Raw genomic sequence first — 25,824 nt, 5'->3', positions numbered from 1 at the left:
TCCCAGTATCACATTCAATAGGTGATTTTCTGTGCTCTCTACCTCATTTTCCTATCTTTGTGGACAAGGACTAATTCAAATTCTAGTGAGATAGTGCCTGACATCTCTGAGATAAGAACTTGGAGATATCCTCTGCTGCAGTAATCCATTTGAAATTAAATCATGTAATTTTTATAAAATATTACATGTTGGAATCTGGTTGATATGTTTGGGTTCTTGGGTGGCTCTAAAGAGGTGTTGCTTGATGTTCTCAGCTGTTTTTCGTTTCTTTGCAGCCTGTCTTGGCAGCTTCTCTTTTTTGTATTGCTGTGTAGCAGTTGGTATTCAGAGCCGTCTTTTACCATTTCAAAACACTGCTAATATAATACCTATTTCATTATGTACAGGTATAAGTGCTGCTGACATAGATAATTTGGAATCTGTATTTGAAACCATGCTATTGCAGCTCTCTCAATTAAAGATAGTCAAGACAGAAAAGCTTTTATGTACTTACCTGCTGGAATTATGTGTCATTCTGTGCCATAATGTTATGTTCATACAGAGCTGGACTATATTTCCTAAGTATTACAACACAAAAGAAGCCACAAAGTAAACAAAGACTGCCAGGTTGTATTGGAAGTGTCACTACCACCTAGTGTGATTAATATTTATTTTAATAATACCTCTAAATTTCTGTGATTGTTAACAGATATTTTCTGTGGTTTTCTGGTCTTTCTAGTATCCATTGTAATGGTCTGAAAATGGATTTATCACCATGTTGTTTAGGGCTATGGAACACAGAATCAAACATTGCTATATAATGTAGCTTGAAAACACTGCTAACTCTTCACATATCACACTCCATTTTTAATATATGTGTAGCCTCAAAACCATTCTGCTCAGCTGAGAACAGAAAGGCTGTGTACCATGTTTTAAAGGTTGTCTGTTTTGTGGGCTGGAAGCCAGAGCACTCAACCAGAAAGGTCTTGTATCTTGTCTTCAGTAATGCATGCTGCAGAACCATCAAATGATGGATTTTAACTACCCATGGCACGAAGGAGAACAACTTGTATATAGACCTTGCTTCAGGCAGACAGAACTGTGAAGGCAGCACATTGCATTGTACTGACTTTCTTTCCAGAGGGAGAAGATGCGTGTCAGAGTAGAGATACTGTCCTCTAAATATTTTTCTGTGCATTTAATTTCTCAATTTATTTTCTCAATTCTGTTGTCCACGACCTGGGGTTTATTGGACCACTTTACTATCTAAAACAATGATAATAAAAACTTGTACTCAGTCCATTTAGATTGAAGTTACCCCTTCAGTTCACCTTTCTGATAATATTTTTATACCCTGGTTGCATTCAGTATGCAGCTGGAAAGAGCACAGGGAGATTTGTATGTGCTTAATTGACTTTCTACTGTTACTGGTATTTGATCAGCAAAGAGTAGTCACAGAATTAAAGAGCTGGAGGGATTAGAAGATTGCAGATGCTCCACAGAAAAAGATTCACAGTTTTATTTCTCCAGATTCAGGGGGCAAATTATTACATGCTGATGGAAACAGGTAGCAGATTGCCTCAGAATGAGGAAGTAAAGTTATGGTTTGATTTGTAAAGTTAATCTTTAAGTTAATCACAGAAGTTAATCTTGAATAAAAATACTTGTATTGAAATCAGTTCTCTCATTTGATTTGTGTTTGCTTTTACTTTATAGGACCATGGGTCACTAGGAATAGCAGCATAGATAGCGGAGAAACAGAAGTTGGCCGCAGGGTCACCCAGGAAGTTCCCCCTGGAGTTTTTTGGCGTTCTCAGATCCATATCAGCCAGCCACAGTTCCTGAAGTTCAACATATCCTTAGGGAAGGATGCTCTTTTTGGTATTTATATAAGAAGAGGACTGCCACCATCACATGCCCAGGTACTTTATGAATCTATTTGTTGGCTTTAAATTTCAAAATGCAAAATTTAGAGTACCTATTTTAGAGTTTTGTTGGAGCTTATGGAGTTCAAGTATAGGGATTTTGGGGAATTACTTAGTTTGTGATATTTGACTAAACACCCTCATGTTAAGATTTCTAGATTGCTACATACTCAACAGTATATTAGTTGAAGAGGTAATCAGTTATGTTCCTGCCATTCAGGTTTTAAAGATAACTTGCGATTTGTGACTAAAGGTTTTCAATCTCTGACAAAATCTTGGCACCAATTTTGATAAATTTATGTGGTTATTTATCAAAATAACTCATCATGAGTCAAAAATGATGAGTGATGTTGGTCAAACTTGTAGTATGAAAGCACTATATACAGTAGGAATGCCTGCATAGCTAGATGTGTTAACTTCTTGGTAGAAGTTTCAATCTGCAGGCTGTTGGAATGGCATCACTGGGGTTTGCAGACTTTGACATCACTGCTACCCAGCTATATTCTCATTTACTTAGATTAGAATTGCAATGAGAAATAACATATTTGCATTTACACATACTAAAAGGAAAGAACCCTCATTCTTCGGAGTGCAAGGGAAGCAGAAATAGCAACCAGCTTGTATCTTCATGAATATCCTTGTTGATAAAAATCCTTTCTTCATTCAGAAATTATCACATAAACTTAAAATGCTTTATTTAGTATGTGATTTTCAAAAAGTAAATGTTGAATTCCATGACTTCTGGGAAACTCTTAGGTGACATTTCTAGATGCCTTGCCCTGATTTACGAAGAACTGCTACCACTGTTATTTTCATTTGGCAAAGCAAACTGCAATTACATAAGTGGTTAAAATATATGATCTAAGCTGAAAGCCCAGACACTTGAACCTGATTGCATTACTGCTTATTGCCATATAGATAAAAGCTTGTTCTATTGTCTGCAAAGAGATACCAACCATAAGTGAGCTGTGTCCATGTGCATGCACAAACTCAGGGTACAGTTAAGCAGTTAATTTTCTTGGGATAACTACACTTGCATTAACTGACCATGGGATCTGCTTCCCAACATGAGGCAAATTTATGGAACTATTCTGCATTGCCTCTTGTTCCTTGGTGTTTACTCTTGCCTTTAGTCTGAATTAAGAAATCTAGAGTTGGGAGGAAAGGAGAGAAGAGGTTTGCATGTGTTTATGTAACCTTTGCTTCTAAGAATTTGTGAACAAGGAGCTTTGACTATTCAAATTCCACCAGCTTCCTGTAGGATGCTCTTTTAAGGTGTTCCTACAGTTCCTGAATGTATATCTAGTTGATGAGATATAAGTATCAGCTATCCACAGCACAAGAAGGGGAGGGCAGGTGGCCAGTTTTCCACGTAGCTGGAGGTTAGCATACAGCACCCTGAAGCTCCATACAAAGGTTAAATAAACTGGGGAAATTGTAGCGCGCTGTTGAGTAATTACAATGGTCTCAGGACAATTATGGAGGTATGATGGAGGTATGCTTATATCTTTTAGAAGAAAAGGAGTTTTGAATGTAAGTGGTAGTACTGAATATTATTTTAATTAAAGCTGAACTTTAAAATTCTGTTGTACTGTGATCATAAGTATTTGTCTAGGTCTCATTATAGTGTTCTCATCTGAGAAGGCTATGATCAGGCAAGGTTCTTCTTTCACTCCAGCTTACGTGGCTAGAAGATAAATTTCATGATCCTTCTGCTAAATTAAATAATGAGAAATGTCAACTGTGCTTCCTACTGAGCTGGATTCCTCCTCAGAGTGCAGTTTTCCAGTCTCTAGAGGAAGCATTTCCAACCTTCTTTTTAATAAATGGAGTGAATGAAAATCACCAGTAAAATTCACAGAATTAATTTTAATGGATGCCGGGTGCCGGTGCTTGTCAACAAGGGGTGGTACAGAGGAATATTGTTTGGTATTTTTGACCAGCAAACTTCAGCTAACTACCTAGGGAAATAATTTTTTTAAAAGGAAGGCAAGCTGTTAGAGACCTGAGTTACTGAAAAGAAACCTTATTCTGACAACAGGGAGCAGAATGGTTTTGTGTTAATGAAAATAGTCTGAAGCTGACACCAGATGATATTTTAAAATTGAAATTTAAAATCCTTGTTTCTGCAGGTTAGGGACATGATCTGTAAGCAGTGAACAGCTACACTTGGCAGTTCATCACTGATCAGTGCTGATATGTCAAGCCAAGTAAAATCCTTTGTGGGAGCAAGTCAATAATCAGCAAGTTAGGTACATGATTAACTTGAGACAACAAGATGCAGTTCCTCTCTGAGAGCCCTGCTGAGATTTAACCTTCTCAGTATTACTATTTAGCAAATATTCCAAATGCCTGGTTTAGTCAGTCAAACTGATGTAGCCATGAAGCTGTCTAGGAGCTGCCTTATGTGGCATGTGCATAAGGAGTGGAGCTCCAGAGGAGAGGTAAAAATACAGTTTTGAGTGGCAAGCTGACCCAAAACAGAAAATGTTTTCTTTCACGCAAAATTCTCCCAACCTGTATAGTACTACACAGAAATAACAAAATACACATTGAAGGCTTGAAATGATCAACATGAAATTGATCAATGGAAGATAGTTGTATTATTAAAATTAATAGTATATAGAGAATGAGCTGTAAATGTCAAATAATGCATTAAGTGACTCAACAGATTTCAACAATTACAATGTTACTTCATGTTCAAATGACACATGAACAAGGTACCCCTGTAGAAACATCACTGTAATGTTTTGAGAAAGCATTATGTGCAGTTATATTGTTTTCCAGCAGAGCTTATAGTTACAAATTCTTTGTAATTTTTATTTAAAATAGTTACAAATTTTTCATGTCAAAATGAAAATTGTTTAAATTAGAACAGGAAATGGCTTTATTTGAAGCAACTTGGATAGCTGGGGAGCTTCAGCGTTACCTGGTTTTCTAATCGGTGCTTAAATGCATTTCAATGCTCTGACCACCTGTTGTCAACTGTGCTGCTGGTACTGAAAGCTGTGCTGCTCTGTACTGGTTGTGTTGTGTCACATACAAATGCTGAAACAAATAATTTGGCTATCACTGTGGGTATCAGATGTTTCATGGGTGTATTTTAATGAATAATTACCAGCTGGATTTTATGAAGAGCTAATTTTTAAGCATTTCGCAAATACATTTCCCTGACATATGTTTTCTTGGCTTCTTGGGTCTTAGAGGGCATTGGCATGAAGACAAAAGCTAGCCACAGTGCCAAACATGTTTTTTCCCTCCCCCCTCCATTTGCATATGCATCCATTATTAAGACAAGAACTCAAAAAAAATCTTTCTTTTTAATTTCTCACTTCAATCACTGTCAGTGATTTTGTGGAGCCACGCAAGTAGTTTCAAATCTAAGAAAAAAAGGGGTTATTCTTGTGCTTTGTCTTTTCAGTCTTTACCAGTGCAAACCTCTCTTTGCTTTGCCGTGCTATCAAAACTAGTTCACTGTCTGTAAGCAGCTGGCTCAGTCCATTTGTGCTATATGGGTGGCACTGTGCACCGGAGTTACTACTGTAGACATTAAGTTCCAAAACTGTTTTGCTAACTCCTCCTGGTTGCTGGATGAAGGTCGTTATTAGCCTATGAATAAAGTGCGTCAAAGGACAGAAAGCACTGAATGGAGAAATAGTAAAACCAAATTGCTTTGAAAAGGACTCAGTATGTGATTCAAGTTTGTAAACAAAACTATGCAGTGGCGTTTTGTGTAGTAAAAATAAGCTCACTGAAAGTGAGAAGTAGTTTGGCAAGTCAGTTGCTTATATGGAGCTTTAATTGTTGTTAGTACTTTCCCCCAGCAAAACTGAACCCTGGAGATGTAGTCATTTGGGATTTCTGGTGCATTTTGTTTCTGAGCAATTGTTGCCTTTTTTGTGGTCCTTTCAGTATGTAATAAAATAGAAAGGATCATTGAAAAAAATAAAAAAACAAAACAAAAAAATAGTGATACTTTCAGATTCCTTCAGATGTCCAGTTTGGTTTGACAGATCCATTCCCTAATTCATTTGAGTTATGAATTTACAGTACTACCTTGGTGACCCTCTAGTCAGGGATTTTAGATTTTGGAGCACATATACCTGCTACTTGCTGATACATTAAGATTTGTTCACTCAGGGAACCACCAGCAAATGCTTTCTATTCTTCCTTTTTCCTCAGTCTGAGGAATCGAAAGAGGAATAAAACCATATTATACCCTGGATCAGTTTGCACTGGTATTTCACCATCCATGAGGTTATTTAGGCTTAGACATTTTGCTTTACCCTGATCATGAAATAGTTCTTCATAGTTTGATTAGAGGGGCAATACCAGTCTTAACTGAAGTTAAAGTCATAGCCTTACAGCAGCCATGCCAAGAGACCTGCTCTTACTAGGTCACACCCCATGACTGTGAAGAGATTCTGCAGTTAAAACTACTTCATGCAGTTTCAGCCTGAATACTCTTCCCCTTCGATCTTGCCAACTGCTGAGCCCTCTCTGCTATATGAGGTAGAATCAGCATCAAACAGAGGGAGGCAGAGGAACCTGCCAGTACAAGCAGAGATGAACAGTGTGTTGCCAATGAGAAATGTCAGCTTTTATTGCTACTTCCTTACCTGACCCTTTGTGAATGATTGTTCTGAAGAGCAAGATTTCTTTTTCCCAAGATGTTGCCCAAGCAATAACATTTCCCAAAGAGGGGATGAGTCTGTCCTCAACCTCTGACTGTTAGACAAGAGGTTTTAGCAGTATTTCTAAATGTTATTGATTTAAGAGAGAGAGATGTGTTTGGTATCTCTGATTCTCTGAACATTACTGATAAGCCAGTTCTCTAAATCTCTGGGATGCTTTGGTTTAAATGTTCCAATTTACCTGATGAACCACCTCCTGCAAAATTCCTGTGTAAAAACAAAGGCTCAAATGGAGGGTAATCTGATAGTAACAGTTTGGTGACTCTTCTTACTCCACTTTTTTTTCTCATGGTTAGGGGATAGGAAAGAGTGGATAATGCACTGACTGTGACAGGAGCTTTCAAAACTGGTAGACCTGGGCTCAAATTCCTACCCTGCCCTGCATTTCCTTTGTGCAGCTCTACATATTTAACAGGAGGCTACTGGTACTTCCATACTTTTCCCTTTGTTGTAAGGCTAAGTGTATCCAGGACTTTGTGTTTCTCACATAGAACTGTTACAAAATCTCAAATAGAAAGGTCAGCTTTTATATCCCAGTCTTAGATAGATCTGTACTAAAGTGTTAGAGTAGTCCATCTGTCTGTATCTTGTACTAGATAAGAGAACCTGTGTTGTTTTATTGCATATTGCAAATTATTTGCTAAAACCCACTGTTGATGAGTGGAATGCAGCTTACAAGATGGGCCTTTGTGGTTTTTTTAGTCTATTTAGTATGCAAGATGACAGTTTTCTGTTTAAACTGAAAGCAGGTGAAGGTGGATGTTTTCTCAGCTGTTGCAAGCACAAATGGTATATGCTAGAGATAAGGGACAGAAATGCAATGGCAATGAAACTCATGGCAAGCAAGCACACATACTGTTACTGTATTTTATTGAACACACACATCTTTCTTTAGGCATTTCTACCTCTGTCTACTCCTACGTAGATAAATGGGTCTAAAGATGTGTTTTCATAGGGGACTTGTTACACCACTGTCAAAAGATTTGATATATTGGTTTTGTTGTTTCTTAAGAACTTCCTTTAGATAGGGACCATTGAGCTAGTAAGTTGAGCATGGCACCAGCTTGAGAGCTCCACAATCACTGATATGAAAAGCAGGAAAAAAAACCTGTTAGGACAGGTAGTCCAGCTGCTTTGTTATGCAGAATTATTTCCTGGTGTACATTAACCAATATTCCTTCCATTTCTGTTTAATTGTGTCATGCAGTGGCATCTCCCCTGGGAGGCTATTACTGAGCTTAATAGATGGGAGGCTTATCTGACATTCATCTTAAATTTCTTCTTTTCTTTTTTAAGTTTCTTGCTATTAATGGTGCCATCCCTCTTACACTCCAAATAATCACTTGCTGTGTTTGATCCCTTTAACAAAGATTAATGTAATGTTCTAATTTAGTAGGAAACCATCCAACCACAAATTCTCAGTTTTCCTTAATGTAAGTTCAATTCCTTCAGCCACTTGATTTGTGTTATTCCTTTCCATGCTCCCTCTGGTTTTCTGTATCCTACGTGCCCCTGATTGTTCCACACACAAACTCAGGTAAGCAACTCTTCCTCTGTGATGTAAAATTCACAGAGTGTATTTTTATTGGCTACTGAATTACCTAAGCTCAGACAAACGTATTTCTTGTTTGTGCTTTTTCCTGTTTGCTTCCATCTTCATGGGTCTTCCATTCCATGGTAGGGCTGGAGCTCCATCTGTGACAACTCTTCCTCATGTAATAAGAATTTACAGTAAACAAGTGCTTGGGAAAGGGTGGTTTGCTCATTGGTTGAAGGTTTCCAGCTTTGAAAGCTGTGTAGGAACCTAAAATTTAATTATTCAAATTGTTGCTTTCCTTTCTTTCTCAAAACTCACCCTGTAGAGAAATAAGTATTACTTGCACATTGACGTATATTGTGGAAATACTATTGTGTTACAAGGTTGAAGAGAAAATACAGTGTAAAATTTTGAGGTGAAACATAATTCTGTATTCAGGTCTTTTTGTTTGGGGTTTTGTTTGTGTTTGTTTGTTTTTTGGTTTTTTTACCCTGCAGTATGATTTCATGGAACGCTTGGACGGGAAAGAGAAGTGGAGTGTGGTGGAGTCCCCACGGGAACGTCGAAGTATCCAGACCCTTGTTCAGAATGAGGCTGTGTTTGTTCAGTACTTGGATGTGGGTTTGTGGCACCTGGCATTTTACAATGATGGCAAAGACAAAGAATTGGTCTCTTTCAGTACAGTTATTTTGGGTAGGTATCTCCACAAGCTGATAATTTCTCTGTTTATGCCTTTCCTTCCTTAAAATCCTAATACTTTCTTACAATCTTCAGTATTTGGCCTGTTTATCATGTTGTGCTTTTTTTTCTTTCTCAACATTACTCTGTAAAAATGTGTGTAATGGGGTCTGATGCTTACTGAGTGATTTCTCTTTTAAAATTTTAGCATTCCCATAGATCTTGTTCTGAAAAAGAAGAATCAGATACGTTCAGTCTGGGTTGAAGCATCCTCCAGTTAATATTTGTCTCCCATTAACTCTGTCATTTTTATATGACTTATTTGCTTCTCGGAGAAGCTTCTTTACTCACCAGTGGAACAGGATCTGAGAGGAGAGTCATTTAATCAGAAAGCTGGTTCAAGACTGGCTGCGGTTGTGTTAGATGAATAGGGTTACACTTAGTTGAAAATCAAACTTTACTCTAAATTCTCTAAGCTTTATTAGAAGATCTGTTGAACTTTGAAGCATTTAATGATCTTTGCTGAATATCTTGTCACAGTAGCATTTAAAAAAATTCTGATAGTCTATGTATTGTTCTCTCCTGGCTGAGGAAGTGTTTAATGGCACTATATTATATAAATTGTAATTTCTGTTAATTTAAGGAAAGAGAATGCACAAAGTCCAAGGGAGTTTTTAACCTTAAAAAATAGTTGGTCTTTTTGAGTCTTGCCTGATTAATGATATGAAGCTTAATTTTACATTAGTATAAAATTTATTTTGGTGACTTAAGTCACAAAGGGTGTAGGATGATAAAATACTGTGTCATTAAGTATGAATATAATTGTTTCTGTTGATGAAAAAATATTTCTTCCATGGCTTATACATTGTTTTGCAAGAGATACTAGGTGCTGTGCATGCTTATATATATATGTATACATATATGTATATATAAAATAAATTTATTTATTTATTTATTTATTTGCATATTTGGCTATGTAAGGCTTTTTCTGCTTCTTCAAAACCAACAATAATAGTGCTTATACCTTGTTAGGTGTCATTGTTCTTAGAAATCCCTCAGATATGATAACATGTCCTTAAAAGAGCTGCCTGGTCCAAACTACAGCTTTCAAAGGCCTAATAGACTACTTGAGAGTGCAATAATAGTAACTGGGTTGTAATGCAGAGACGAGTGTAGTGTTTGATCCAGTTCAGACATTCAGAAAGTTTCTCTGGAAGAGAAGAAAGATTAGCAAGAAATATTATTAGTTAACTCCTAGACAGTACTAAATTTACCATGATTTTGAATACATACAAAATGCTTTTGTGTGCCACGAAGGAAAATAATTAATGAATCTTTAGACAAGCTTCTTCACAAGCCAATTTGATATCTTTAGCATTACATTTCAATTTTTATTTCCATTGTTTGCATAAATCATTTCAAGAGGCCAAGCTAATGACACCTCTGAACATTTCCTTTGGGTTTTTTTTTTATTTAGAGTCCTGCAACTATGAAATTAGATTTAAGTTGTGCTTGAATCTTTTCCTCATTTCAGTTTAATTTTACAGGAAAGTACTCTGTATGGTTCTGCTAGTCCCAAATCAAAAATTCATTTTCTGTGTTGTACAGCTGCCATTTGTTTGGTGTCTGGGACTGACAGAGCCATTTAGTTTGGGACCACAGGTCCCACAACAGGGACTAATAGTGAAGAGTAACAACATTCCAATTATGTTTTTCTTCTGATAATTTGGTATTGAAAATATGTTCTACTGAAATCCAACTGCTTTCAAATGAAAGTGATTTTAAGAACTAATTTCAAAACCTGAGTTTTATTTCTAGGTTTTCATTATACAAAGCAATGTATGTATTACCCAAATAATAACAGAAACTGTGAAAAATAAATATTTTGGTACAGCTGAAGTGTTACAATCAGAGTGGTGTTCTTACTGAGATTATGGAAGTCATTAACACTTTGGTCAGTCATTTAAACTTTTTTTTGCTAAACCTCATCTGTTTTTATAGACTTCTTCTTCATCCTCCTGCATAACCACTTGCACTTTTTTTATTAATTTTTTTTAGATTAAAAAATATTTGCTAGAGCAAAGGAGCTCCTTTTTGTCATGTCCAGCAGATATTTCTGTCACCTTAATTCATGTGGTTTTAAATGTCTGTTGGAGGAAAAGAAGATAGACTTCTTGGGATAATCAGTTTCACATGGAAAAGTGGTTGTGCAATATGAAAGTGCCATTGCAAAGGGGACAGTGTTGATTCCTGATGAAGCATTATGTTTGCTACATAATGTGAATTCAAACATAGCTGTAGAGGTGCAAAAGGCAGCCCTGACTACCTGTTGAAACATGAGACTTGAGCACTTTCAGAGGACTTTGAGTTGTAACGGTGCTTGGAGACTTATATGACTAGTGTATCACTAGATCTCTACAGTTACTAATACTGTAGTAATATTTGGTAACTTTCTGCTTCACCTAAACTTTGTAGTGGTGTTATTAGTATTATTATTATTAGGTATTATTCTTCTAAACTGAAGAAAAATTAGACAAAAATCTGTAACCTAATTAGGAACCAACTAATGCTCCTGCATGCTTGTATTTCAGATTCAGTGCAGGACTGCCCACGGAATTGTCATGGGAACGGCGAGTGTGTATCAGGTGTCTGCCACTGTTTTCCAGGATTTCATGGAGCAGATTGTTCTAAAGGTATCATTTTTCCTATGTTTGCAAATAGCCACAGTGAGTGTTTGTGATGTGTGTAGATCTACAGTGCCTAGTTAGCATGAATCCAAGCTAGAATCAAACAGATTAATATACTTTTTTTTTCCTTAGATCTCTTAGTTAAATATAATGAAGTGAAAGTATTACTACATTGCTGATGAACTTGAACAAATACAACTTGTTTGTGTCAGAGGTAGTAGGCAGAAATGGATGAAAAGATTTATTTTCTGTAAAGTAGATAAATTATCATCAGTGCTTTCTGATAATCATGAAATGGTCTGCAACAGAAGGCCAGTCATCATCATCGATAGCACGTCATGTATATTCTGGCTTGGCTGAATCTTACTTCTAGTTCATAGCATCTTTCTTGCTTATATTACCACTCTTTGACCATGGGAAGTTCAGCTTTTATAGGAAAATAAGTAGGACTTTATCAAGTCTTAAACCTTTTCTTGAATTTACATTGTTAATTTTAACAACTGAAAGTGGAAGATGCATTATTATCCAGGATTAAACAGAAATCTAAAAGATATCTGAGGATTGCCAGTATTTTTTACTACATTTTTCTAGGAGTTTAGGACAGCTGTTGTAGGGATGAGATTCATAAAGCAGGTCCTCTGTAGTTTACACAGCTGGTAGCACATATATTGTCTCAATCAATGGCTTAGTTGAATCACCTGCTGTTCCTGAGCCCAGTCACCGCATTTTACAGTTCACTTCCTCCTTAGTTTGTGATATTTAGACACATTGAAAATATCATGTGCTTATAGTTGTTTTCCACAGGTTTGTGTAGTGTTCAAAGGACCTGGTGTTCAAAGCTTATCAAAAGGCCTTGAAGTGCCTTAGAAATGTACTAATTTCTTAGAATCCTGATCCAGCCATAAAGAAGGTTTTCTGTTTTCACTGGTGTAGCAAGGTGGTGTCCAGCATACCTGTATTTGTCCATGAAATACTGCTTAACTAAGCTGCCACAGTCATACTGGAGAGAGTAATTTCTCTTTTGTGTCTCTATATTTTTCGCTTAAAGGTGCCATAGTACACAAAAACAAAAAACAAAACAAAAAAACATAAAACCCCCAAGAGCCTTGTAAAACTAATGATATTTCCATGCTAGCCCTACTTTTTTAAAAAAATGCTGTTTGATTACCTGAGAAATTAAGACACTTGGCAAATAGAGGAGATGTCTGTATATAGCATAATAAGTGGTGTGATAATGTGTGCTGTGCTGTAAATGCACATTGAGAGCTCTGTGCATTGCTGTGGTGTTAACCTGGGAAAGTGTGCATGCAGTGACTGTGCTTCCCTGCCACTCTTCACATATACGTGGCCATCAAAGCAACTCATCTGCATTTTGACTTGTGGAGCAATCCTGCATTGTGTACTGAACCTCTGTGTAACACCGTGTTCTGTGTTAATGCTATGTCAGGTAAATAGCTTTCTTACAGAGTACTTGTCAAACTGTACCTGCCAGGCTTCTCCTACCTCTCAGTACATTCCCTCTGCTTTCTCTGTTGTCTCTTTCCCTTCAAAAGCAGAAATGGTTTCTTGGAAGCTTCTATCAACTCACTTATTGTGATCTTGTCAGATGTCATGGTATCTCTAAAAAGCAAAGAAGCTTGGAAAATGACATAAAATGATGAAGTAGGTGGGTTGACAGAATTCTGGTGTTTCTGTGCAAGGCCATGGCTGCACATCTAAAGACTGTGAGACGTACCCAGAAGTGTGCAGCTTAATTAGGCTGTAAGGGCTACGAGCCTCACCCAGTTCACAGGCACTGTCATACCTGTTCTCATCATCACAGATTTTTTCACTTACTTTAATGTTGATTGTATGTGAGAGCAGTTTCAGAAGACAGAAATCAAAATTAGGATTATATGGATAGTAAAACACAGTAAAAGGAGATAGAGAATTAAGTATTTTCTAGTGTATTGTGTGCACAAACACATGTACAAGATACAAGTATTAGTTCCCTAGCAACACATCTTCCAATGTTTCAGTTCTCCACTGTAAAATAATTTGGTGTGAGACTCAAATAATAAAATACAGAAAAAATGTGAACAAGCTACTGAGATGGATTTTAGAACTTGATTCATGTAATAACACAGCAGTATGGGAGCTTCACATGGGGTGAAACCGAAGTTTTAGAGACAAAATACATGATCTTTATGCCAGTGAATCCTCTGCTACAGGGCTGATCTTGAGGGCATGAGAGGCAATGCATCTTGAGGGCACTCATATGCAAACTATTGAATACATTGCATGGGTACTCCCTCTGTTATTTAACTCCATCCATGTTCTAAAAAATTAAAACAAAATAATTTTGAGACACCTCAAATTTTACTTGAGATCCATTAGCCCCAAGAAAATAACATGAAAGTTAATAGAAAGAGATGAACATCTGGCCCAACCTACGGGCTGAAATATTCTTTCATACCATGCTTGAAGTGGATGAAATTTCATCCACTCAATCTAAAGCCAGTGGAAGACATGCTGTGAAATAAACTCCACTCTGAGTAACCTCTCATGCACAATTACCTGCAGTAATTATTGATAGGAAGTGATGCTATGGCCAAGGATCAATTTAAAAATGCAGACTTGCAGCTAAGATTATATTGTTCTGTTGTGTTGTGACTTTCTGATATTCCCATCTCTTTCTCTGTAACCTCTATGACAACCATCCAAGAATATCAAGATGTCTTTCTTAATGTTCCCACTGTTAATGTCTGATAATAGTTTGGTCTTTCATCTGCCAAGTTCTGTGGTAGATTTGCAAGCAGGAATCCTTTGTCATGTTCTGCTGTTCACCATTTGTAGAGTTCAGTGTTACAGTGGGATGAGTTCCTGGAAGTGACTGGAGTTGGATGTGATTTCATTTCATCTCATAATATTTTTGAGGGATGTGCAACTCCTCCACTCCTTCAACAAAAGTACTTTCAAAGACATTGTCATATACTGTTTGCAAATGTGTTCAGGGTGCCCTTTAATTTTGCAGTTGAAAATATGAGGATTTGCATGGTAAGCATGTTTAGCTAATCTTAAAAGGTAAAACAATGCACCATCTCCTGAGTTTTCAACGTTGAGATGATGAGCAGAACCTGTTAAGAAATGTTGTCCAGTTTGTAAAAGAACAAAAAAACCTGAGTCAGGTATCTTGTGTGAGCTGCTGTGAAGTTGCAGATACTTCTGGTTGAGTGTTATGCTATAAGAAACCTGTTTTATATTTTAAGCTAAATTGATTGAAGGCTTTTTGCTTATTTTTTGTTAAACCAGAAATTTGTACCATGTTTGTTGACTTTTTAATCTGATTTTAAGAACTCTAATGATTCAGATTTATGTTATGCACAGTTTCTTTTCCTGTTCTCTTTGTGTGGGTTTTTCATTATTTTATTTTCATTCTGTTTGTTTTTGGCTTACTGGCAAAGGACGGCGCCACTTTAATAAGTATAAAAAGAAGGGTAGGTTTTTTCAAATTTCTTTTTATTTCTTTTGCGACATCTATTTAGTTTGAAATAGTTACTAAGCTGTAAAGTGTAGTCTATCTCTTTTTAAATTTATTCTGATGGATTTGCTGTTTCTGATAATTGGCCACATCACAAGAAGAGTTACTACCACTGCCATTTTCTTTGTTATGCCTGTGCTGTTAATGTCTGTGTAAAAAGTATAAAAAGCTGTCAGTTATTAGGTAACTAAAGTGTAATTGCTAGAAGTAGCAGCGACTCTTGCTTCTTCTCAGTTATTATTCAAACTTCAGATGTCTGGAACTATTCTTGCTCTGAGGTTATTCAGAGGCTTACTGCTTGGGCAACAGTGCATAAAGTCATGGGGTTTGTCCATCGAGTACTATGCTTGAAACTGTCCTCTTCTTGCCATGTCCAAAGTGCTCCCAGTGGCATCAGAGGTTCTGGGAGTAATTGCAGTTAAGAAAACATGCATTTTGGGGTGTGTCTTGCTGAACAATTCAGTACTGGGTTTGTTGCTAAAGGGTGCTTGCCCTGCATGAACGAATGGTGTCAGCTGGTAATGATGGAAGTTTGTATTTCCTCTCTGTGTGAGTAAGGAAAACAACATATCACCATCATAACCTGGCTAGAAATTTTAGGAACTGGAAACAAAGAGAAGCTCAGTGGAGTCTGAAAGTCAAGGCGAGAGGTGGCACTGACCAGTCTTTCTCCTCTGCCTGTTCTGCACATTTTTGTAGGGTGACAGAAGAGATGGGACCCATGGAGAGGCAGCACCATGGGTCTGCCATGGCACACTCAAACTGGAGAGTGTGTGTCTTGTACTAGTCAAGTGAATCAATGCAAATCTATGCAATAACAGATTATAGATCAGACAAGAGAAGTAAATTGCGTTAAAAATTACGGTACCCAAAGCAGATTGGTTTGGCAGAGAAAACGGGAGAGGAACAAACAGCACAGGAAAAGCACTGATTTTATAGCATTATAAAAAGGTTGCCATGAGCCATAAAAGCTAATCCTTTGTGCTTAGTGCTTTAAAAGGAAAACAAAAAAATAAAACCAGTGCCTGTCTCCAGGAATTTACCATGTAAATGTAAGTTGACACAGAATGAATGGGAAACAATCAACAAATGTGGAGATGTAAAAAAACCTGCTAGCTATTGTTATAAATACACCAGCAGAGTGACTGTTGTCAGTTTGGGGGAACACTGTGGAAAAAGGAAGTGTTAAGGTGGGGCGATGAAGGGCAAATGTGCTTTCCAGAGGAGGCAGAGCATAGGAAAGAGCTGAAAAAGCTCTTTTTAAGTCACAAAGAGGTTGAAATCAAAATTCTGGTAGTGACCAGGTCTGTAAGTGAAGTTGAAGCATGCTCAGTTTCTGTGTGGTAAGCGAAAAGGACCTGAAACAGGAATGGGAAAGAAGAGCCGTGTAGCTGAAGGTTAAATTAACAAAGTAACAACATGATTTTGCACAATAGTTGCACACAGACATGACTGAAGAAGGCGGAGTTTATCAACGCCGGAGAAGACAGATACTGTTTTGCTGAAAGCTAGGGTAAGAATTCTGAGAGATGCAATGTAGAGGAAATCTAAAATTTTGTCAAACCTGAATGTGAGGTGAGAAAACAGATGACTCAAAAAATAATACCCAGATTATCAATCTGAATGATATACAGAACATTTTGGGGTTTTTTTGTTTTGTTTTGCTTTGTTCTACAGAAATATAGAACAGTGGTAGTGTCCACTGTGGTAGAGCAAGAATACAAGGGAAGGCTGAGAAGGAGCATATTAGAAAAGAGAAAAAAAGGACTTTATTGGCAAGCATTTTATGTGTTCATTATCATAGCATGTCTCATCACTTATACCATACCCATTTTATTTTTAAAAAGTGCATTTCTTTGAAAATACTGCATTCATGACCTGGAACAGACATGTATCTCTTATAACTTCTTGACAAAATCGAGCATCTGCAGCTTGTCTCTTATTCTCTATTTCTAGATGGGTTTGGTTTTGGATTTTAAGTGTTTGTGTGTGTATGAACGCCAATTAAATTACGTGGTGTAGCAGAAGCACAGTCCTGGATTGTTACTTGTCTCTTCTCTCCCAGTGGGTGGAAGCCTTATTTTGGTTCTTGAACAGATAAGGCTGTCTTTGGCAGTGTTCTTCTCCAGCAGTTCCCAGCTCTCTGACTCAGTACCTTGAAGTGCCTTTGTCATAAATTTTCTTCTAATTTTCCTAGTTTTATATTATTAGCAGACGTTTTTCATTTTTGGCAAATTGATCATGTCCTCACTTGTCTTCCAGTGAGTTCCATGTACAGGGCCATTGATTGGTCCTCACTTGATCATGTCCTCACTTGTCTTCCAGTGAGTTCCATGTACAGGGCATGTACTTCTGCCCTCACTTGGCTTATATTTTGGAGCTGCAGTGCAGTCTGAAGGGTGTTGTGCCATCATCATCTGTGCCTAAAATAATTACGGAATAAATAAATGGGCATGTAACCTATTTTTACAATAACTGGAAGTCATTGCCATCTATCAGCTGCTAGCTTGCCTGCATGAAATGAGATAGAACCTTTGATCCAGTATTAGATAGAAAAGTATAGCCAACACAAAATCCACCACTCTCTTTTTAATAGGCAGTTTCAACAGGAGCCAAGAACTGAAGGCATCACAGGCTGCTTTCTGATTGTTTTCTGGTTATGGCTCCAAAAGCAGCTCAAGGCACACAGTCAATAGTGTGACAAGAAATACACTACAGGAACCATCCTTTCTAGTCTGCAGCTTTCCTCATCAATCCTCATGAACTGTGTTGGAGATGAAAGATAAAAAAAAGGGATAGAAGAGTCTGGTCTCTGGGATTCCAAAACAAATGCCATGTTAAATCTCTGTTACAACACAAGGCATTTAGCATCCTTACATTTCAGTACTCTTTAAAAGATGTACCTGTCCCACTGCAGATCAAATGTGAGGATTAGCAGATGTTTGCAAGGCATGTGCTATTAGTAACAGAATGGGGAGGTAAGGCTCAGGTTACTCTCTCTAGCCTACACTAAGCTGGAATGGTGCTTTGTATCCTTTGCATTCTTTGTAAGGGAGTACTTACAATGCTGAAAGTTGTATACAAGTGCTGCTTTTATGATTGTGATATTTGAGAAAAAATACTTGAAAATTACGGATTTTGATGAATGAATATTTAGCTTCTTAAAGCATTATGGCTTCTGCTGTTCCAGCATCAAGTTCAGGGTTACAAAGTTTAGTTACGGAAGGGTTTGTACTGAATAATTTCAAGTGGAGATGCTTCTGTTGTTTACAGATATGTCCTTCCTCTGTTTTTTGACAGCAAAACTACTTCTAATTTTTTAAAGGAATTTATTTAATATGGTAAAGTTACCAAATTACTCATATCTATTATAGAAACTTAACTAGCATTTGTTTCCTATATTAAACTATCAGTACCCATATAGCCAAATTTATGCCTGTGGATTGCATTGCCCTTTCATATTGTTTCTAAATTCCTGGTGGGGTATATGAACTTGAAGGTATGTTTGACTCCTTTCCCCAAGATGCTTCCAGGAGAGAGGTGCAGCTTAAAAGGTAGACTTCTTTTGGTAGGAGAAAATTTCTAAGCCAAAGCAAGAGGATTAAAAAAAATCTGGGGAATGCTGAGAAATTCAGTAATAAAGGAGGGAGGAAATAACTGAGAAAAGCTGCTAATTCACTATTTGACATAACATGATAGGTAAAAAGAAACAGACATGTAAGTAATGATGAGTCTCTGGTGTCCGTGACCAGTAGTGCATCTTCATCTGATCCCTTGTTACCCAACCTGCAGAAAGTCAGAGACCAAAGGCAGAGCCACAGTGGCCTACAAATTAGAACCGTGTTTTCTTGGTTTTATATGAAAAGGAAGTTTGCTTTGCTCATGTCCAAGATGGAAAACATTTGGAAACACAGCAGAATCTTATTAATAATTTTTCTTCATCAGCATTATAATAATATTTTCATACTTATTAAAAGCTAGGCATGTTCATTTGATCTCTTGCAGGTGTTTTTGAAGCCAGTTCTATTATCAGTTACTTCAATTTGTTTCTTCCTTTCTTATACATGTGCAGAAACAACCCATCTATTTACACAAATATTTTCTCTCTCTATGGGATTTGAATAAATAGAAACTTTCAAAAGGTTTCCAGTGCAGCAGGGAGATGGACATGTATACAAATACATGCAGGATACAAACCATTATGCAGCTTGTTTCTGACCAGCCAAAAGTCAGAACTTGCAACATTATAACACTTCTGCTGGTGGCTAAGAATCTCTGCTCTGACTATACTGACTCTGACTACTCTGACTATACTCTGTTGAGCTGAAGTGTGCTCACTGTGACGTGTGCTTTGTAAGTTGGTTTTGTGTTTAATTTGTTAGGTTATTTAATTGTGTTGCAGTCAACATTTTGTATTAAGATTGCATTGTCTCCGTGGACTTGTACTCAAATATGTTTATTTCATTGAGATCTAAGAGTTTGTCTAGGCAGTTGTGTTGGGATCATTTTGAAGTCCTTGTGATAGTGGTAAATGTCATTGAAGCATCTATGATTAAGTGGTATTGTAACTCATGTTATAGAAATGCAGCTGTTAAGAGATCCTGAGACATTTCCCATACCTGAATAACAGAAACAGTCCTGAATCAGAACTGTAAATTTCAGAATGCATGGGGGTTTTTTGTGTGTGTACATTAAATCCACATTTGAACCTGTAATTTAGATCTTTCCCTATGTTTAAACCCTATTTGGGTGAGATTAAATTCAGTCAGCTGTCATCCCTCTTTGCATTCTCAAACTAATTTCTAATTCAAATGTAAAAAAATATTTCAGTATCTGCAGCTACTGTGAAACTGTGCAATTAATCATGTTATGATTCAAATCTTTTCTAGTAAATTGAATAAGGCAAATAGTAATAACTAAAATGAGACCAAAGCAGTCTGGGTTTTAAATACCCAGAACACTGCAGCCTATGAGTGCAATCTGACTTGTACTGCGCTGCTGTTTAGCCAGAGCTAAACCATTACCAAGTAACCAAGTAACAGTTTTTATACCTTTCACTGGGAATAGTGTAATATCTGTGAATGGTGTAAAAATCTTATGGAAAAAATACTTAAATGTTCCACTTTTTAAATTTATTTTTCTAGATTCATAGATGACTTCATGCTTCTAATGCTTCTCTGTTATAAATTGCAAAATGTGTTTGAATGGTAATTCTAGTATTTGGTATTTGTCCTTCTGCTATTTGTGAGTTTAAAGCATCATCTCAGTGATTACTCACTGGCTCTTTCCACTGAAACAGCTACTGAAATAGACAAATGAAGCTCTACAGGCTTGTCTATTCCAACACCTGTTTATTTCCATCTGTTTGTATAAATTTAAATTTATTTTTCTGCATGTTCTTGTATCAACCTCACAGCTTATGTCTAAAGCAGGAATTGCACAGATCTCATTTGATGTTTCTAGTTCCCACAGAAAAATGAAATTTCAATTCCAAGGTGTATTTTCAGGACATTTGTATCCACCATCTATATTTCCCTCTAATCCCATGTATCATGCAGAAAATTGAAAAGAATTTGACCCCCTCCCACTCACCCCCTTTCAGTTTTTCCTTTTTTTAAAAAAGGAACAACATGTGACTGATCAGTCACGTTCTTCTGTGGTAAACCAGAACCAGTGCAGGCTAATTTCCACTTGCTTGAATGTACGTATGAAAAAGAAATTTAACTGTGCTGTTCTTTAATGATAAATTAGATAGGGAGGACCCAACTGGATTGGCTGCAAATCAATCTACCCTTTTGAAAATCATGGTAGTGTACTGCTTGGAGAGCTACAATCTTTCCTCTAATACAAGCAGTGATAGTTGCAGAGCTCCTGCAATAGTGGAGGGAGAACAAACAGGCTGAGTGGTGTTAAATCTAGAATGTTCTGACAAGAGCAAGTCCTCAAGATATTTGAACCCTGGCACAGATAGCTGATTTTTCAAGTGTCTAGCTGAATGCAAATTTCCTCTTTTCTCTCTCTGTCCAGTTTGTAATTTGTTTTATACTACTGGAAAATGTTTTCTATGCTCGGCTCTGGCTTTTCGAGTGGGACAACACAGTGGCCTTTTTCTCTCCCCCCTTAGGACTCCTGTACCCTTCATGAACTAAGGCTTCATTGACAGCTGTCTAAGCTTATCTTCATGCTAGCAGTAATGGGGCTTCAGCCTTTTCAGTCTTTCACCACTAAATTAGTCCCAGCATATTTAATAGTAGTGTTGCTCTATGTTTGCAGGCCCCAGGTCAGTATTAAGGTAAAAGGTGCAGCCATTCACAGTAGTTATTCTTTGCCATCCTTACTTCAGTGGTCCGATCCATTTGCTTAATTTTTATTTTCCCCATTCTTACTTCATTGTTGTTGTTACTAAAAATATTCGAGGGGTCTATTTATAAAGCAAAACTTTCTTGTTCAAAGTGTCTAACCCCAAAGAGATAATGTTAAAAATGTCCTGTGGTTCTGGAAGTTGCTAGTAAGTAGGGTGGGAAGACATAGTCATATTTCTTGTATTTTTAATTTTTTTTATAATTCTAAGCAAGGCAGTTATCTAATGGAAACACGTACTTTGTAGAATGGTAGAGGAGGGAACAGCAAGTGTTGTCTTTTTGACAGATAAAGTCACACTGAATGCAGTGCAAAAATCTATGAGCTTCTTGATAAATTTCAGCCAAAGCGAAGGTTTGCTGAGTGTTCAGAAGAATGGAAATATTCGTAGTGCAATTAATGCTGTTCAGTCACTTCTGTAAAAATCCTGCCATTTTTTTTTGTAGAGCAGCTTAAGTACTTATCGATTGAGAACTGTAACTCCCAAAATGGAGGCATCCCCATATCTCTACAGGTATTTTAAATGAATTGAATTAATCATAGGCTTAAAAATCTCTAGTGATCTTCGTTAACTTTCCTGGGTTTAATTAAAACATCTGTGCGCTTTTAACTTATCGATTCATCCAACTTATATGTCATGTTTTTAACACACCCCAGCATGCTCTGCATCATTTTTAACCCGGTTTCCACTTAAGTAAAGCAATTAAATTCACCCTGGATTAATTAAAGCATCCATACTTTAATGCTTAAGTCAGCGTGTGCTGCTTTCCCCAAATGGTTTCTGAATGTCAGAGATTTGACACACCTGATGGGTTTTTTGTCCTTCTGGAAATTCTTGTGACTCTTTTGCTTACTAATGTTCAGTCTGACACAGTTAGGCTAGGGAGCTTGGTAAGGCTCAGGTTTGGGCTACTGAAGTACGGATGGCAAAGCATGACTGCTCTGAAGGGCTGCACCTTTCATCTTACTACTGACCTGAGGCCTGCAAGCATAGGCTGACACTACTATTAAATAATATAAATGACTTGTGTTCTGTCATCAGTTTCATGGAGTAACTCATAAAGCACAGCATGTCAGTGACAGTTACTAATTCTTGTTCATTTTTCTTCTTCTGGGTTGTTTTCTACAATGTGACTTTTGCCTGGAAGACCATGAGGTCTTAAAGCAACTTAAAAGATATTCTAGATCTTGTAATTGTCATTGTTCTTTAGAACATTTAGGCCTGACAGAAGTTAGTGATCTCTGAAGAGCAGGAAGCCTGGTCAAACTCTGTTCTTCCTGAGCATGCAGACATCATGTTTGTAAGGCATAAAGGATGGATAAATGGTCCTGGATTCACTCAATCTCTCATTTCATAATGATTTTCTTGGGGTCAACACACCTAGGGTTGTGGCAGCTTCTTAGCAGGCATGTAGCATAAAAACAGCATAAACCAATAAAAGTGAAAAAGTGTAAAACATGGCGTGGGGTTAGAAGTTACTTTAGATTTTCATATCAATGAATGAACACCAGTTAAAACTGAACTGCAGAATAGTAGTGAAATGTGCACCCAAAGGATTAAAAGATGTTTAATCTTAACACATGAAGGAAAGTGTTATTAAATAAAAAAATAATTGCATTTTTTAACTACAAACAAGAATACTCTAGGCAAGTACTTGGAGTAACAAGGAAACAAGGGATATGATAATTTGTTATATTTCAGTACTGTTTTGTTTAAAAACATAAAGTCCAGAGCTGATATTTTGAATCAGATTGTCAAATTCTTAAATAACTGGACTGATTTTCTAAAAGGCACATGTTTGCATTTCTTTTAGGTTTAGTGGTTTTGTGAATTTTAAGCCATTTAAAATTATTTTTAAAATATTGTTTATATTTAAACAGGTATAACTTCACCCAAGGAGGTCGACTGTAGGACAGGAACTTGCTTGTAGCTATTGGAGTTAATCTAAAATTATCCAGGTCTTCGGTATGCAATTGTAGTACAGGTCAGCTCAAGCATGAGTAGAATACATCTTCATGTGCTGACATCTTCATCTCATTTATCAGTAGAGGAGAAATTAGCATTTGTAAACTAAATGCTACATGTGTCATCTAGATAAAGACCAAAAAAAAACCAAAATTGTCAGTACAGTGTGACCCTATTAATATTTTTTAGGTATTTAGAACCGGGTCATTGTAAATTACATTGGGTTTGGATCTTTCCTGTATTTCTGCTCCAGTTTGGAACTGATCAGGAGTACATTTATTGGTTTCATAAGACTGTCATGAACAGTAATTCATCTTCTTTTAAGAGTGGAAAAATTATGCCTAATCTCTCAGCAGCAGCAGCTTAATTTATGCTAAAAAAAAGTCCAAGTGTGAGATGTTGTGGAGTAAGAAATAATGATCCCCCAGAGGAATAGCACCCAGAACCTTCACTGCTGAGGCTGATGTAAGAAGTTTTACCTGCATCTGTCTTCACTACAGTTCCCAGTGGCTAGTGAAACTAAGAACAACTTGAATTTGTGTTACACTGCAGTGTAAATCAGAATTGTATATAACTAAGAATTTCTGCATCTCTGTCCAAAGAGCATATCAAAACTGCCCAATCTGTAGGTTCAGACAGTTTGTAGAGAGAACTGTAGAATGCTAATATTAAAGACTCCAAAAATATTCACCCTCTTTCATTACACATTACTTCCCCCAAGGTTAGGTACACTGGGCTGGCTTGCATTGATAAGTATAAGGAAGTTTTGTTTTGGGAAAAACAGACTCAAAAAATTTGGAAATTCTTTCTGATGAGAGGACTCAAAGTGTGTCCATATGTTTGGAAGCAGACCAAGTTTTTGTCTGACCTAAAGAGAACTTCATGAAAGGCTCAACAAGTGCTGTGCCTGCTAAAACTGGTGCATATCCTCCAATGTTGGATCATAGTGGTTACAATAGACTAATAAGATGTACAAGTATGTGACCGCATGTACAGAACAGGTAATCCTTGTGCAGTTTCCTAAGTGTCTGTGCTACCAGGCACATTTCTCTTAATCTGAGGTGTTTAGCAGAAGTTGCAGGAGTGAAACTCACTTTGTCCTCCTGAAGAGGAACATCTACAGATAAAAATCTGTTTTTCTTAGGCCTGACAAAGGTCTGTATTGTTCAGCAAGGGCTGAATATATCTTACATAGGAGTATAAACAGTTTCTTGGTGATGTTTTTTTCTGATTGTGTTTGAATGGAGATCATAGGTAAAGCTGCAGTGGCTTTTTACCCAGTGTTTCAGATTTGATGGTGACATACAGCAGATAGTTGAGGAAGAGTGAATATTGTTCCTGTCTTTCCTTCTCCAGGAAGTTTTGGTTCCACAGATAACTTGTCTTAGGACTTCCTACAGTAGCTGATATCTTTTTTATATACAATAGCCTTTGTAGATTTTAATTCTAAAAATTTGTCTACTTATGTATTCAATCAAGGAACATTCTTCCACCCATTTTAGCTCTTCCAAAAATCTTGGTAGAATTGGTTAATTTAATAGCAGTGATTAGGATGTAAGGGCGTTTTATGTGGTGTCTAAATTAGTGCAGCCTTAAACTTTCCCTTCAGCATTCAGTCTTAATTTTCCTCACTGCTTACATTGTATATAGGCAGTCAAGCTCATCTTTTATGCACATCATGTTGTGGTAAGAAGAATCTCATCTACATACAAGATTAGGACTTTTAAGCATTATGGATACAGCCGTTCTGCTCCTTACTCAAGCAGTATTCCCCTTAAGACTTGATGAAATTTTGCATATCCACACCAATGACTCCCCTTACCAACCTGTCAGGAATGTCTCGCCTTACCATTCTGTGGTACAGATTTTGAAAAATTTAGCATGATGTGGGGTGACTCTTTACAGCATGTTTGGGTTTTGAATAAGCCTGTAAGTGGCACAAGGGAAGCTAATCATCTTATGCCACATTTAAAAATTTACATTTGGATGTCAAACTGAGCTACATGCAAAATAACAGCAATGTAAGGGCCTTGCTTGTGACCTCATCCAGGGAAGGATTGCAGATGAAAGTTAAAAAAATCATTCAAGTCTGCATATTTTTGTTACCAGAAATTCATATAACTTTAAAGAGAATTATATAAATTTGTCTATTTTATGAGGAAGTCTTAAGCAGAGAACGGATAGCCCAGATTATAGTGGTACAGGACTCTCTCTGCACCAGGGTATTGCTTGCTCTACAGCAAGAGGAAACAAGCCAGAACTCCAAATCCTGTTTGGAACTTCAAGTAGTGGGGGAAGTCCTCTCAAATAAGCATCTGTGTAACTAAACCAAGTTCTGCAACAGCCTCCAAGAGTCTGGCTCCTCAGATATCCTTTACTGGTTTCTTGCCATGCCCTAGAAGAACACCTCTGGTGAGTATGTACATGTGAATACCATAAGGGAGGGTGAAACCAGTGTTTCTCAAGTGTGTACTCAAC

The 25,824-nt window shown here is 37.1% G+C and overlaps 1 protein-coding gene across 10 annotated transcripts in view; it reads left to right on the top strand.

Moving 5' to 3' along the window:
- TENM2 (teneurin transmembrane protein 2) overlaps positions 1–25,824 on the top strand; it is a 558,019-nt gene that overhangs the window by 448,782 nt on the left and 83,413 nt on the right. For 6 of the 10 annotated variants that reach the window (XM_071758386.1, XM_071758385.1, XM_071758383.1 and 3 more), the window contains 3 exons: positions 1,696–1,901; positions 8,633–8,828; positions 11,405–11,506. In XM_071758386.1, the coding sequence (XP_071614487.1) occupies positions 1,696–1,901; positions 8,633–8,828; positions 11,405–11,506 (504 nt within the window). Of the gene's footprint in view, positions 1–1,695; positions 1,902–8,632; positions 8,829–11,404; positions 11,507–14,943; positions 14,977–25,824 lie in introns of all 10 variants that reach the window. The other 4 variants (XM_071758384.1, XM_071758379.1, XM_071758378.1 and 1 more) reach the window with 1 other exon arrangement.

The sequence above is a fragment of the Heliangelus exortis genome, chromosome 15 (assembly GCF_036169615.1).
Source record: "Heliangelus exortis chromosome 15, bHelExo1.hap1, whole genome shotgun sequence".
In the NCBI taxonomy this organism is placed as follows: domain Eukaryota; kingdom Metazoa; phylum Chordata; class Aves; order Apodiformes; family Trochilidae; genus Heliangelus; species Heliangelus exortis.
This window is presented reverse-complemented; position numbering and strand designations above follow the sequence as displayed.